The sequence below is a fragment of the Eptatretus burgeri genome, chromosome 2 (assembly GCF_056783735.1).
Source record: "Eptatretus burgeri isolate ZD-2024b chromosome 2, Ebu_testis_v1, whole genome shotgun sequence".
NCBI classification, from domain to species: Eukaryota; Metazoa; Chordata; class Myxini; order Myxiniformes; family Myxinidae; genus Eptatretus; species Eptatretus burgeri.
In genome coordinates, this window is record NC_140962.1 from 11,287,465 (window position 1) to 11,302,207 (window position 14,743).

Consider the following 14,743-nt stretch of genomic DNA (forward strand, 5'->3'; position numbering starts at 1 on the left):
TAATAGGGTCGATTCATTGAGTCATTTGCCTCCCATGGTTGGCTTCGTAACGGCTTTTGGTCGATGTGAATGGGCACTTGGCACTTGCTGTAATGACTGGCAAAAATGGTTAGCAGTTTGAAAATGTTTGGGTAAGTTCCCTATGGCCGAACTCTGTGCAAGTATGACTCGTGTTTCCATAGCAGTATGTGGTCTCGTAGTGGATGCCATTTTCACCTGCTTATTCTTCCAAAAACCCTGGTGTTGGCTTAATGGCAGGAAGTGGTGGGCTTGGAATCCTCGGGTCCTGAGTTTGAATCCTGCTTGGCTGTTGAATTAATACCAGGTGTGGTTATAACTCTGCCTGTCATCCTACCGAGGTCGGCAAAATGAGTACCAGCTTGCTGGTATCCTGCGTCGGAGTGTCGACCCATCCAGGATTGTGCCCAATAGCCAAGGAGACTGCTTCGGCACCACCAACGCTCTGCACAGAGGATGGTCCTGATGGATGGATGGATTCTTCCAAACATCAGGGTAAAAATGTGTCATGAAACCACCTCAATATCCTTTCCTGAACACGTCTCAAGAACTGACACGGCAATTGTAATTGTTTTCCTTGTACTGGTGGTGTAGCAAGGCTCTCAGTTGTGCTTTTTTTTAGAATCATAAATCGTCTTCCTTCCCACGACAATGAAAAACGTTCCACGAAACAAAAAAAATGATGTAGCACAAAATGATTGCCAGGAAAATGAAGATGGCAGATTTCTAGTCACGTGACAGTGCTCTGGGCTTTATTGTGTATTAGCCAATGACACACAATGGGTTTTCCCAATATTGACATATTTACAGTATTGGGTTGTGTGACAATGATGAAGATAAGTTCACTGGACACTGACGGTAAAGCACGAAGGCTATCTTTACGTTAAGTGTCACAACGAAGCATAAATCAAAGTCTATCACCATAGTCATACAGGGGTGCAAGCTGCTGTGTTCACTAAGGTGTGTGTGTGTGTGTGTGTGTGTGTGTGTGTGTGTGTGTGTGTGTGTGTGTGTGTGTGTGTGTGTGTGTGTGTGTGTGTGTGTGTGTGTGTGTGTGTGTGTGTGTGTTTTAAAAAATTGTTGAAAAGTAAAAAAAAAATACAGGACATTGAGAAGAAACTGACCTCAGACAAGGAAATGAAGCCCTTTCGGCCATCATTGATGTGGTACACTCTCGGGTTAATTTTTGAGGCAGCTTTAAACATCAAATTTCTTGATGGTTTACTGAAGTCTAAATAACCAGGTATCGATTGGGTGACCCAACATGTGTGTCGTTGATTGTTGTCTCCATGATTCGGGTTTCATAAGCGGGATCATGGAATCCTCCCAGGACTCGAAGGGAAGAGAAGGGGGCATGAGGGGCGGGTTAGGGAAGGCAGCGTGAGGTGAGGGGAAGGGAAGGGAAGGGCAATAAAATACACCCAAACAGCAACATTTTCTTTTTAACTGACAGTTTTTTTAACTGCCATATAAAACCCATGCTAATGATCTGGCAAAGGCTTGCATGCATCTAGGCCGTGGGCAGTTCCTATGAAAAGGCCCTAAAAACACTTTTCCTTCCGAGGAAGGGGTGCGAGGTGAACTTTGGGCTGCTTGTAGACACGTGTATGGTGGACATTAGGACAAAAGTTCTCCACGAGATCTTAGCTCAATAAGGCACAGTGAGCTGTCGAAGTTGGTCGTCAGGGTGCGAAAAGTGGCATTTTGGCGTTTTTCCCCATTTTGCCGATCGTATATCTCGGCGAATATACATCTCCCAAGCCTCAACTCTACGGGGGCATCAGACACAACAACACAGCTCACGAATCAGGAGTATCGACCATGTAAACACTTTGTCAAGATAATGAAAACTGCAACAAGGTGCATCATTCAGAAAAAAAAAGCGATTTTTGAGGAATTCCTTCATTTTTACGAGCCTGTATCTACCTCCAATACCGACCGAGATGTCTGAAATGACTGAAGACCACAGAACGTTCTACTATCTTCCACTTTCGGAAATATCGTGGTCCTGGGGTGGCCAATGTGGAAAATATAAACAATGCAAATCGTTACTTTAGCCTGAGCGAGATCAAATCTTTTTATTATCACTAATTATCTAAATATTGACAAGGCTTCATCTTCCACATCGACTGACCTAGAGATTTGAAACTGTGCGTACGGATACAACAACCTGCTTACTTAACATTCATGGATTATCGCCATCATACTCCGACAGTAATTAGGCACTTCGTCATTAAAAGACGGATAACATTCTCATCTTATACACTTTCTGTGCAAACAGAAATGGAAATGTGAACAGCGAAGCTGTTAACTAACCTACACCACATTCTGCTAAGGGAAGACTACACAGAATCATCTTCACAAAATTACTAATTAATTCTTAATTATCTTCCTATGACTGATTAAGCCATGTATCACAATCTGTCGATCTCGCTGAAACACGAAAGGAAATTCACACATCGGTGGGAAATCAAATCAAAAATCATCAATATCTCGCAATGGCAAGGTGGAACCTTATTGGTCTTCGGGATTTGTTTACTGAGCCTTAAGTGAATGGATAATGAACCTTATAAAATGAACCTTATTTGTCATAGAGACAATAGCTGCTACATAAAGAAAATGCGTTACTGAAATGCCGTGCCACGACTAGATTGTTACTGGAAGGACGAGGAAGATGGATGTCGACGAAAAGCTGTGGTATGTGACATTGGTTATTTTCATCTAACCGTCATCAGCATCATCATCGGCATCGTCGTCCTGTTCATTCCCCCCTTCGAATAATTCTTCGGTCGGTGTTTTCGAACTATTCTCACAATTCCGACACTTGCATATGTCTGTGCAGGACAAGGTAGAGGAGTGACACGAACACTGTCCTGTTTTGCAGTTTGACATTCTACAGGCGCAGTTGACAACCTGCAAGATCATTTCTGGGGCAGGGTCCTGTGTCATCCACAGAATTGACATGCCTAGAGAAACCTGCGGGAATGGAATTAGCAGACTGCTGGATCTGTAGTTCAGCTATGCTAGTCTCATAACGGACAACAGTTTCCCGTGATGCACAATGACCAAATTTGTTCATCACGTTCAGTAACTGGGATGACCCTGTCAAATGACGAATGGTCATACCCAAACACAGAGACTTGGGTGTTTGTTTTTTTTTTTTTACCTTTGGATGCAAGCAGGATAATGTCCTGGCAGAGTGAAAATATTTTCAGCTCTTCATCCTTGGGTAAGCGGACAAAATCTTCAATGGCTGGTTCATCACGAGCCCCAACAACCCAAGCTAAGAAGTTGTATAAAGCTACTGGGACCAAGCCCTTGACAACAGGTAGACCAAGATCAGATGCTAAAGGTGGCCAAGGGCACAACAGTCCAGGAGATTCATTCACTTCTGCCTTGAGAAACATACCTGCACTATAAATAATGCGGACAATATCAGCATCAATCTCCCGACCTCATATGGGCACTGCATTGCTCTGACGGGTTGGTCGGCTGGATGAAGGACCTGCAGATGAAGGACCTGCATCAGTGCCAATGTCACAGTCACTCACTTCAGCAGCAGTTGTCTCAGATTCACTACTGTCTGATGATCCTGATGCACACTGACTGGCCACTGTTTTTGCTGTAAAAGTGTCTCTAAACACTAGCAGTGATATATTCCATTGTGGTGGTTGATGAAAAATCAGTTGTTGTGGGAATGTCTGCATCAGTAGGGATTTCATGCGATCATTCCTGGAAAGGATAAAATATAAATTCACATCATGACTTACAACTTTACACTTTGCAGTAAAATGGCAGCATGAGCAAGCATACACACTCAAACTACACTCACCTCATATTTGACAATATGACACCATGATGTTTTTTTCACCGTTTTTGTGAATGTATCCACAAGTTTTGTTAGTCTGAATACTTCTCCATTGTTGATGATTCTTGTCTGTATCACATGTTGGCACAACATTCTGCAAGCTTCTTCATACAAGGTGCTGTTGGAAAAGTAAAAGTGATTCATCCGTCAGTTTGAATAAATAAGGTCCCACAGGAAGAAATGAGAAGGAATTATTTCGCACAACTGATGTGATATGTAGTCAGACCTTTCACTTAGAGATGTACCGACTGCCGGCCCTCTGTCCTTGCTGAGAAATCTTGTGTATTGTACAAAACATAATTTATGGTAACTGACTTCTGCAGCAACACAATCAGATCTCCTAATGTGGACCAATACATTTTCATCTTTTTTTCAGCTTGGCAGCTTCAATCAGACGTCCTGAAGTATAATTTGAGGACTTAAGATGTCGGAAGAATATTAATTATTCTTAAACAAAGCCAGAATGGCAAATCAAAATGATCAAATTTGATTTAGCTCATAACAAATAGCTCGGTACGTACCGACTGTGAGTGTTTCAGCTTTAACTAGTTTATCACGCTTTGTCCAGTGGACTCGGTTAAGATAACGTGACTCTTTCTTGCAAATGATGCAAATACGTGGGAGGATATGGCCTTGTGAAGAGATTGGCAATGCCGATCTTGATGGCAGACTCTTCTTTGGTTATTGACAGCACACCAGGCTTTTGAACAGAAGCATCTACTGCAGATACTTCAGGAGCTCCCTCAAAAGCGTGCAAGCATCGTTTCTTACTCGCAAGCCGTCTCTTTTTATCAGTGAACCGTCTGTAGCACGTCGGATGGTAACCAGCGCTCGGTGGAATATCGGTGAAGCCAATGCCAGCATGACTGTGATAACGCGACCGGGCGCTGTCACCACTTTCCCCGGGTAAATCGAGACATTTTCCCAAGCACTCGCAATATTTACCCCATCTAACCTCAGTAAATGGACATACATTCTGTTCTTGTACCGATGACAGATGCAAAACACCATAAAGGCGACTTCTCCTGGGATTTTGCTCGGGACATCACTAAGTTAAGGCCGACGTGGAAGCTGCCATGATAGTACAAGTAGTACCCGTGTTTACAAAAATACGGTTGCTGATTGGTTGCAGCTGATATTGCTACGCCAGCTGGCCGACTTCTCGGCCAACGTACGCAGTTAATCGCCGATTACCGCCTTTGAAAAATAGTGCATGTAACTTCTAATTAATGCTCAGACTTGGGCGTTGTTCACATGGAGAACTTTTTACACGTTACAGCAAATATCATTTAGACCATATTGCGAGTGAAAATAAGTCGCACCCTTTTCACGGAACGAAACGGAACGATAGCGGCGGATAGCCCACGGCCCAATCAGCCATACAACAACCGTTACACCCCTCCAGTCGGCTCACTCCAAATCTGATTCGCACATGATACACTCTGGGGAAGCCGTTTTAACTTCAAAACTAAGCCGCCAGTCTTTAACAGTCCTCTTAACAGAGGGGGGGGAGTGGAAGATGAGGGGGAGGGGGGAAGGGTGGGAGAGAGAGCGGAAAGGGAGGGAGAGAGAGAGGGGGGTGAGAGAGGGGAGGGAGGAGAGAAGGGCAGAGAGTGAGGAGGGGGGGGAGGGGAATTCCGGCAGATATGACGTCTAGTTTAATGTCCATCTGAGAGACGGCACACATGCTGATCAATCAACCTGCTCGTGCAATACTGCGATTTTTTTTTTTTTTGTATGCCTTGTCGAGGCTCGTATAAGAGCTAACACAGAATGCACAGCAAGGGGGTTATGAGACAAGAGGGGAAGGAGTGGGAAGGACAAAACAGTGGGGAACAGAGACATTCGGAGATCTGTGGAAGGGAGAGGGATTGGGCGGGGAACATGGGAAATACAAGATAGACATTACAGGGACTTTCAGGAAGGAGAGCAGGGAATTTGAAGGAGGTGGTCTTGGGGGGGTTAACGGGGGTTGAAAAGATCGAGGATTTGGATGGGGGATGATAAGAGGTGGTGGTGAACAGCTGGTTTGAAGGCCTGGAGGGAAGAGTGGGATTGAATAGAGAGAGGGAGTTTATTCAAAAGGTGGGAAAAAAAGATGAATGAAAGAGTGAAGGTGAGCAGTGATTCGTGATTTTGGTAGTTTTGCCAGAAGGGGGTTGTTGGCGGACCTTGAGCGCTCTGTGGAAATGTGGTAGGGATAAATCGCAGAGAGAGCAGGGGGGGTGAGGCTGGAGAGGAGACGGTAGAAGACAGAAAGACCACCGACCAGCCTGCGGTGAGAGAGTGAGAGGCCCAAAGACTTAGCGTCATCATGGGAAATGCCAATGATCCGAAATACCTTGGTTTCCACAGCGTGAAGCCAGGAAATATGGGAGGCAGGAGCACCAGCCCAGAGGGGAGAGCAGTACTCCATCAGGCTGCGGACAAAAGTTTTGTAAGTGGTCAGGATTCCCAGTCGGCAACTGGCTTTGAAGGCGAGGTTTGAAATGTGGCTTTCCCAGGAAAGATCATGGCAGATAGTGAGACCCAGAAGCTTGAAAGAAAGGACTTCTTCCAGAGGATTGTTGAGAAAGTGGATGGGGGGCGGGGGGGTGCTAAATGGTCCTTTCGGAGAGACATAGTGAGAGTGTGAGATTTGTCCGGATTGAAAGACATGTTCCACATGTTGGACCAGTTTGTGATTTTATCCAGATCTGCAGTGAGTGAAGAAGCTGCTGCTTGCCGGTCTGAGGGATGACAGATGGCACGGCAGAGGGTGGAGTCATCAGCAAAGAGATAAAGAGGATTTTCCAGAGAGTCGGAGAGATCATTGATGAAAACCAGAAAAAGAACGGGGCCCAGAACACTACCTTGAGGAATTCCAGCCTAGACAGGAAGAGGGGATGAAAGAACTCCATTTAGATGACAGTTTATTTCCTGGTTGAGATTCGAATCCAGGCTAGACAGCTTGGAGTGAGTGTGCATATCTCTTAGCTATCCTGCCGTGATGTGGCAATTCATTGCTTTGTAACAACTGAAAACATTTTTATTCATTGTAATCATCGAATTTATTTTGCCTTCCTAATTCTGGAGGTGTCCCCATGAAGAACCGTGCTGCGTTGTCGCCCTGGAAGCTTGTAGCCTTCGAAGCCAGAAGAGCGCTCCAATCAAGCACTCCAACTAAACTGTTGAAGAAACTTTAAAAAAGGAAACGTTTCATTTTTTTACCACTGCCACCGAAAGTAAAGGAGGTTAGGTTTTCACCCCTTTCTGTCTGTTTATCTGTCGTTTGTTTGTCTGTGTACCGGATATCTCAAAAAGTTGTTCATGGAATCGGACGAAACCTGGTGGACAGGTTGGTTGTGTGACAAGGACGAACTGATTAGATTTTGGTGAAGATCCGAATCCGGATCCGATGACTAGAATTGTTCAGTGATTCTTCACCATTGAGAGATAGGGCCAAAAATGATATAGTACTGTACAGTATAGCATCCATCCATTGGGACAATACGCTGTTAGGGTTATCTCAAAAATGTATTGGGCTCAGTATGTTCTCGTGGATCAGGCATTACGGGGCGGAGGTATGCGCTCTACCGAGTGCCCTTCTCGTTTTTATATGTATCTATCGATGTCGAAGTGGCTCATTGTATAATGAAAGACAATAGGGCCAAAAAGGAGAAATTTCAAAATGAAATTTGCACATTTTCAGCGAGCGAGCCACCGCCTAAGGGACCACATGACAAAACGGAGCCAAAGGATGAGCCTTGATAAAGGATAATTAAGTAAGGCCATTAATTATCTTCAAAAGGGTTGTTTAAATTCACCCAAACCCCCAAATTCGCAGTCATGCACTGCCTTCGAGTCCCCTTAGTATGCATGCAAAGTTTGGGGCCGTGAGGTTTCATGGTTTTGGAGTTATGGACGAGATGCACACACTCACTAACTGACACACACTGACATTTATCAGTATATATTTTCTTGGTTTCTGCATTATTTAGACCAAAATGACTGGGTATCGAAATCTCAGTTGGCAATGCCTTATTTTCCTTTTTGTATCTGAGTACTATTTCCGGTCACAGTGCTTTGTTTTCTTTGTTCATCCTGGATGGGATCACCAAGTCATATGTGAGCATTATGTCCCTGTTTTCAATGATTGCTTTTGTTTGAAGTTTCCATGAGTTTTGTGGAACTGTATTATTGAAATTTCTGCAGACGTGCCAGTGGATTACTCCACATACCTTGTTTTGCCTTTGTGTGTACAGCTGTCATGACATGGGTTTTTCACATCTCGATAGGAGGTGACTTGTGCTTTCTGTTTCTACCTTGCAAAATCTACACGTGTCTAATTGGCTCAGTTCTGCCATTTTAGCTCACCTGGAACGAATTGTTCAGGTGAGGTATTAGCGTCGCGCCGTGTCAGTCAGTGACACACGATTTGGATGAAACTTGACCATAACCTTCATCACCCGTGATGTACCAAAGTTTGTTCAAGATATTAAAAAAATCAGTGTCTAAGGTGTATATGGGGGATGGTCAAAGTGGGTCCAGGTTTGGCCACCCAAAATAGGTATTTGCTTTCTTCTCTGAAACTACACACGTGATTTCGATGAAACTTGACGACAACTTTCATCACCTGTGTTGGCCTAAAGGTTGCTCATGGCAAGGTCGATTTTTATGATGTCCATTTTTGTTGGTTTACCTCGTACGAATGTGTGCTTGGCACATTTATCTCGGCCAAATTCCATTTTGATATCATCAGAGTACCGTTTCACTAATTTCAGTTGTTCTGCCAATTTTTTGTCGTTCGGTGCAAAGAGTTTAAAATCATCCATGTACAATAGATGCGTCACCTTTCTTGTTTCTTTTGATTTTCTTTTATTGGTTGTTCGGGTGTATAAATGTCCTTGCTCATTAATGAGCTCACTTGGTGGATCTAGAGCAAGGCAAAACACAAAACAGGAGGGGGGGGGGAAAGACTCCTGGTATTTCGATCTTTCCTTCAGAGTTCTGCAGGATTAGTGCGGTATTCATGAGATCCATGGCGTTCTCCATCTGCTTGACTGTCAACACTGTCAAAAGCTTCTTTTGTTCATAGCCGATCCAGGCTGTGGACAATTTTTGGTTCTTTGCGTTCTGCAGTTTTTGAGTTCGGCCTTGTTTAGTTGTAAGTGTTCTATTGTTCCGTAACATCCTCTCTTGCATCCCTTCTGTTCTGCCTCGAGGCCTCCTTGTTGTGTTAGGTGGTGGTACGTTGTTTCTGTGATTATTCCTGTTGAAAGTTTATGTTGTTGGTAGACAGGTTATTGGCCGGTATTTGTGGGGGAGTTGTATTTCTTCAGATTGTTGGATGAGGAAGGTGTTCCCTTCTGTGAGACTCTCATCCATTTCCTGATCCCATTGGATAAGTTAATTGAATGCTCTAGGGTAGTGAACGTGGAGTGCATCACATTTAGTGAGGTACCTCATCTATCTATAATTCCAGCAATCTGTGTGTGTGTGTGTGTGTGTGTGTGTGTGTGTGTGTGTGTGTGTGTGTGTGTGTGTGTGTGTGTGTGTGTGTGTGTGTGTGTGTGTGTGTCTGCGACCGCTCTTTCTCGACAACCACTGGTCCGATCTAATTGAAACTTGCCACGTATATTGCTGGGGCCCTGAGGATGTGCCTTTTCAAGGTTTGATATTAATCGGACAAGTGCTTCCCAAGTTATTGCCATTTATTTACCAAACCAATGACAGGGCACGGTGCTATGACATCACAATTGACGTCACAATTCTTCTTCTCTTTTTTTTTTTGCACGTACAGACACGCACGTACGGGCACGCACTAGTTAACAAAAATGCCAAGGACTGTTACACGGTGGACAAAAGCCCAATTTTTTTTTAAAAAGCTTTGCCCATGTATAAGTTTCAAAAAGAGGGTAAGCTCCAAAAAAAAATCTGATGACAGGAAGTGTATTTAATGACGTCATAATGACGTCACAATAGACTAACAAGATATTAGAGCAAATTAATGTATAAAATAAGGTTGTGAAGTACTGTGACGACATTTTGAGTCAATAATTTAATATTTCAAGAAACAGGTAATTGATATATAAGCATTTTTAAGCTGACTAACTATGTTGCAGTGATGTCATTACTGAAAATGTGTAAAAAATAAAATGATCACGTGATCATTGCCAGTGACCGTGATCACGAAAGTAGTAATTCACAGAAAAAGCAAAGAGGACCAAAAGTTTGCGACAGGTTATGCTGATGACATCACAATGACGTCAGATATTACACTTCCCATCATCATTTTTTTTTGGAGCTTACTTTTTTTTTCAAGAAGGTACACCACGGATATGCTTTGGATAAAAAAAAAATTGTGCTTTTGTCCACCGTGTAACGATATTTCAACAATGACACCCAACTAATTGCTTTATCCTGAAGTTTGGGATCGTGTGTGTGTGTGTGTGTGTGTGTGTGTGTGTGTGTGTGTGTGTGTGTGTGTGTGTGTGTGTGTGTGTTGTCTCACGTGAAGTTATTGTAACTCATGCTAGGACAACGTCGGGATAAAAAAAAATATTGCAATTCTTAATAAATTTTCCTTCTCTCTCATCCTCAAGAATGTCCCATTCACTCATTGAGGGGATCCGGATGCCGGATGGACATTACGCCGATGGAACGTGGGAACTACGAGTCTTGGTCACTGACCTAGAACAGGAGCTGATCATGAGGGTCACCGGGGAGCTACATGTCGGTGGCCTCATGCTGCGGCTCGTCGAGAAACTTGGTATGCTGGGGTACATTGGGAGCCTTAGGGTTTTTTCAATGGAGGGAGGGTTGGCTATTATTGATGTTGCGATATGGTTTAAGAGAATGAAAATGCTTGGAAAGGTTGTGCGGCAGTTAAAATACAAATTCTCTAACATTACATAGTTTTCTCATCTCTTCGATGTAAGGACCTACCGGTGGAATTTGTTTGATTTTCCTGGCTTTCTATGCATTTGGCACTCCGCTACAAGAAGTGGCAGTGGAGAATAATTCCCCTTGTGACCAATAAAGCACATTCTCTTCCATGAATGGGTCCACATGTTCCAGTTGTATGTGGAAAGGGAGTTTTTATTTTTGGTTTGGTGGCGTTTTGAGAAAGGAAAATGTGCTTTGTTGCTCATAAGGGAAATAATTGTTCAGTGTTGCTTCTCGTCGCAGAGTACCGATGCAATAGCAAGCCAGGAAATAGAACAGGAACGCCGCCAGTAGGCCCTTATTACAGGCCAGGCTTGCAGGCACTCGTGCTGTGGAATGCCTGCGCACAGGAAGCCCTGTAAATAGCTTGCACCACTTGTACACAAACACAGAACTCCTTGTGAGGGGCCTTTGCTCATGCCACACTGTGCCACTGTTGTTGCGTGCCTTTATGGCAGTCCGTCCCATTGCAGGATGCATCATTGTGAAAGGAATGGTGTTTGTACTGCAAAATAATTTGCATCTGCCACCCCCATCGTCCACCCTTTCCTCCCTCCCCCCCCCCCCCCCCCCGCTCCATGGGTAGGAATCCAAAGGAAACTTGATTTGTTGCATTAAAAAGTGTATTCGACCATCACTTTTCACCTTTCTCGGCATCATTCGTCGAAGGATACAATCGTTCTCCTTCATATCCATTGCAAGCATCGGAGAAATTGATTTATATCGGTGATTTCACTTTGTCTCCATTTACTCGAGTTCCTTCGATACTTTAAAAGGATTTGTGCACTTAATTTGTAAAAAATAAATAAATAAATAAATAAATAAATAAGGTTTCCTGGTTGGTGTTCCATTTGAATACACAGCTCAAAATGTGGAATTCCCAGGTTCGGAGTTTGAAATATGATTCATGATTTTGTTTTAGATAAATTGTTTACTAATGTCCGTCTCGGCATGCCTGCGTGCATCCGTCCGTCCAGCGGGTGCTTCCAGTGGAGATAAAAGTACGTTTCTCCTCTCTTTATGCCATTTCCCCCCCCATTAAGTTTGGGGTTGCCAATTCCATGAGCTTTTATCCTTGGCCAAAGTTGTTCGCAAACTGGCTGCTCAGTCCTGACGGTCAATTTAAGGTGGCCTGAAATTGTCATTTTGTCAGGGTGCCGGCGATAATACACCGACTCCTCATGAAAGACACCATGGGACCTTTAACATCTGCCGACTAATGCCTAGCAGACGGGACACACGGCTTAACATCCATCTGAAGGACGGCACACTTTACGAGGCAATCTGGGAAGGCAATGGACAACCACCCAGTATAACCCTTGCCAAGAAACTGCTTCTCTGCAAAGAATGCTTTGTAAAGAATATGGAACATCAAAATCTAAAAATCACCTTGAGACGCAAGGACGAACTAACGTTTCCATCATTAATTTTTGTCAGAGTGAAAGAGAGGCTGAACACCTGAAACTTCAGCTTCTCCTTGCTTCCCCCATGGTGGTTAGCATACCTCGAACAACCAACGTCCTGTTGGTTTCATCCATTGGTTGAGCCGTCCGCTGATGCACATTGACAACAGCCTTCACCAGATAGTCTACTTCTTCATCATACATAACTGTACACTAACCTCGTCTGGTATCCCGCACTTACAGGTGCGTGTTGTGCATGTACTAGCACCTTCATGACCCTTAAAGTTGTGTCAGAAAAGCAATTCCTGTTCAGTCTTATACAAGCTTAATCTTTCTTACATCATTAGTCTCATCCCTCTTCATATCTGGTTACTCATTTTAACACGAAGTTCGAAATCATATTTTCTCCACATTTGTTTCCTTTGTTTTTACATCACTTGTTTTTGCTGACTTTCTCCTCGCGCACTCTATTTTCTTTGCTCCCACCTCGAGCTTGATCTCCAAAGCACAGTTAGAAACGCTGCAAAATGATGTAAGTTCGCGTGCAAAGCACTGAGTTATGATAGTATCATTTATCCTTTTCTTGGCATGTTTTTCCTGAAACCCTTCATTACTGGTAGCATGACTGACAGCTCTGGCTATTTGATCCCATAATGCACCTAAAACCCATACCTGAACTCAGCTCTACAGCACCATTGAACAACCTTACACAACACTTAAAGATATCTCTGAATACGATACTTTTCAGTGTTTTTTTATTTTCTTTTATGAGAACATTATCTCTTATCTGTCACCAATTTAGTTTCATTGTGTTTAAACTTTAAAGCTTAGAACTTCCTTCAAGGGATCAGAAAAGAATTGCCTTCGATTTGAAGGCACATGAGATCTCTGCGTGTACCTTAAAGTCTGTATCCCATCTCCTATTTTCCTTACATTTCTCTTACATATGAGACAGAGGCTCTTTGTGTACAAATCGATCTTTGTGGTGTGTTGGAGGCAGGTTTTCAACCAACACGGTGTCTAACAATGAAGCATTATAATCACCTTTGCATGCGAACCCAAGTGTGGAGGCTTTTTGCCTGCACTGCATTGCGTGCAGTGGAATGCGAGGAAATAAGATATGGCCTCCTTTATGTCCCCCTCCAAGAGTCTATGCCTTGCTGTGATACACAACACCTCACATACACACCTTGAATGTGTCATTTAATTGCATCAAGATTGATGCAGATTTGTGTCCAGACTTGAATCTTCAGTCATGACCTCAATACCAGTCTATCAATCCCAAACCAGTCTTTAATATCGGTGTTGTGGAAGCTTGTAATGAATAATTCGTTATTAAAAGACTTTCTGTTGGTATATAGTTGACAGCCATTTGCCAAAACACAGCATTTTATCAATTATGATGTGCTATTCCTGTTTCCGGTACCATTTAAAAGTACTGGATGAGTGAAATTTGGTCTTCTAAAGCAAACCAACTTTAACATTCGGACTCCTTTTAGGGTTATTTTTTTTCTTGCCTTACCTCCGGAGGTCATGGACTATCAGGTCCGGCATTGCCTTATTTACTCGGCTAACTTTAGCATAGGCTCGTCGGACGTGACAAGCGCTTGCGCTTTTGGCACGTGCCACCCGCCCCAACATTCTGGCACGAGCAAGATCGTTGTTGAACACACAAACTTCATTTTTTAAATCATAAAACTTATGGAATCAGTTTTGGCAAAAATTGATTCATTTTCTTTTGTGAGATCAAAATACATTCCAAATGGATGAGATTATACTTTGCAAAGTAGATGATTGTCCTGTTTTATTATCGTTCTCACAATATGGTGTTCAACATAATTTAGAAAATGTTAGTAACACTAAATTACTACCTCCGCCACCGGTGGTGGACGGAGGTTATGTTTTCACCCCTGTTTGCTCCTGTCCTGTCTGTCTGTCTGTGAGTAGGATATCTCAAAAAGTTGTGCACGCATTCGGAAGAAATTAGGTGGACATGTTGAGCGTGTGATAAGGGTGAATTGATTGCATTTTGATGAAGATCAGGATCCGGATAGAATAAATTTTTTTTCAAGTAATTATTCACCATTGAGAGATGGGGCCAAAAACGATACAAAGCATCCAAAATCCATTGGGGACCATAATTTGTAAAGAGTGTTGGTGCTGCCGAAGCAGTCTCCTGGGCTATTGGGCACAATCCTGGATGGGTCGCCACTCCGACGCAGGATATGTCCATCACATGATATCTCAAAAAGTTATCAATGGGTTATGACAAAATTAGGTGGATGAGTGGGAAGGTGATGAGTACAAGCCAATTCGATTTTGGTTAACATCCAGATGCAGATTTGGCCTTCAATCATGACACCATACCAGTATCCATCCATTGGTGCTGCGTAAGCAGTCTCCTTGGCTATTGGACACATTCCTGGACGGGTCACCACTCCGACACAGGATACCAGCATGCTGGCACTCATTTTGCCGACCTCGGAAGGACGACAGGCAGAGTCAACCCCACCTGGTATTAATTCAA

The 14,743-nt window shown here is 43.4% G+C and overlaps 1 protein-coding gene, 1 long non-coding RNA gene and 1 pseudogene across 6 annotated transcripts in view; 1 reads left to right on the forward strand and 2 right to left on the reverse strand.

Moving 5' to 3' along the window:
- Positions 1-14,743, forward strand: part of FERMT2 (FERM domain containing kindlin 2) — a 175,464-nt gene that overhangs the window by 56,069 nt on the left and 104,652 nt on the right. For 4 of the 5 annotated variants that reach the window (XM_085862887.1, XM_085862872.1, XM_085862873.1 and 1 more), the window contains exon 2: positions 10,471-10,637. The exons of the other annotated variant lie outside the window; for it this stretch is intronic. In XM_085862887.1, coding sequence (XP_085719013.1) covers positions 10,472-10,637 — 166 coding nt within the window. In that variant the 5' untranslated portion in view covers position 10,471. The remainder of the gene's footprint in view (positions 1-10,470; positions 10,638-14,743) is intronic. 5 annotated transcript variants of the gene reach the window in all.
- On the reverse strand, positions 986-4,248 carry LOC147031422 (uncharacterized). Its single transcript, XR_015053022.1, has 3 exons — positions 4,113-4,248; positions 3,851-4,004; positions 986-2,026 (listed from the first exon to the last, which is right to left on the reverse strand). It is a non-coding gene; the product is annotated as an uncharacterized LOC147031422 (long non-coding RNA).
- On the reverse strand, positions 4,367-5,175 carry LOC147031423 (uncharacterized; annotated as a pseudogene).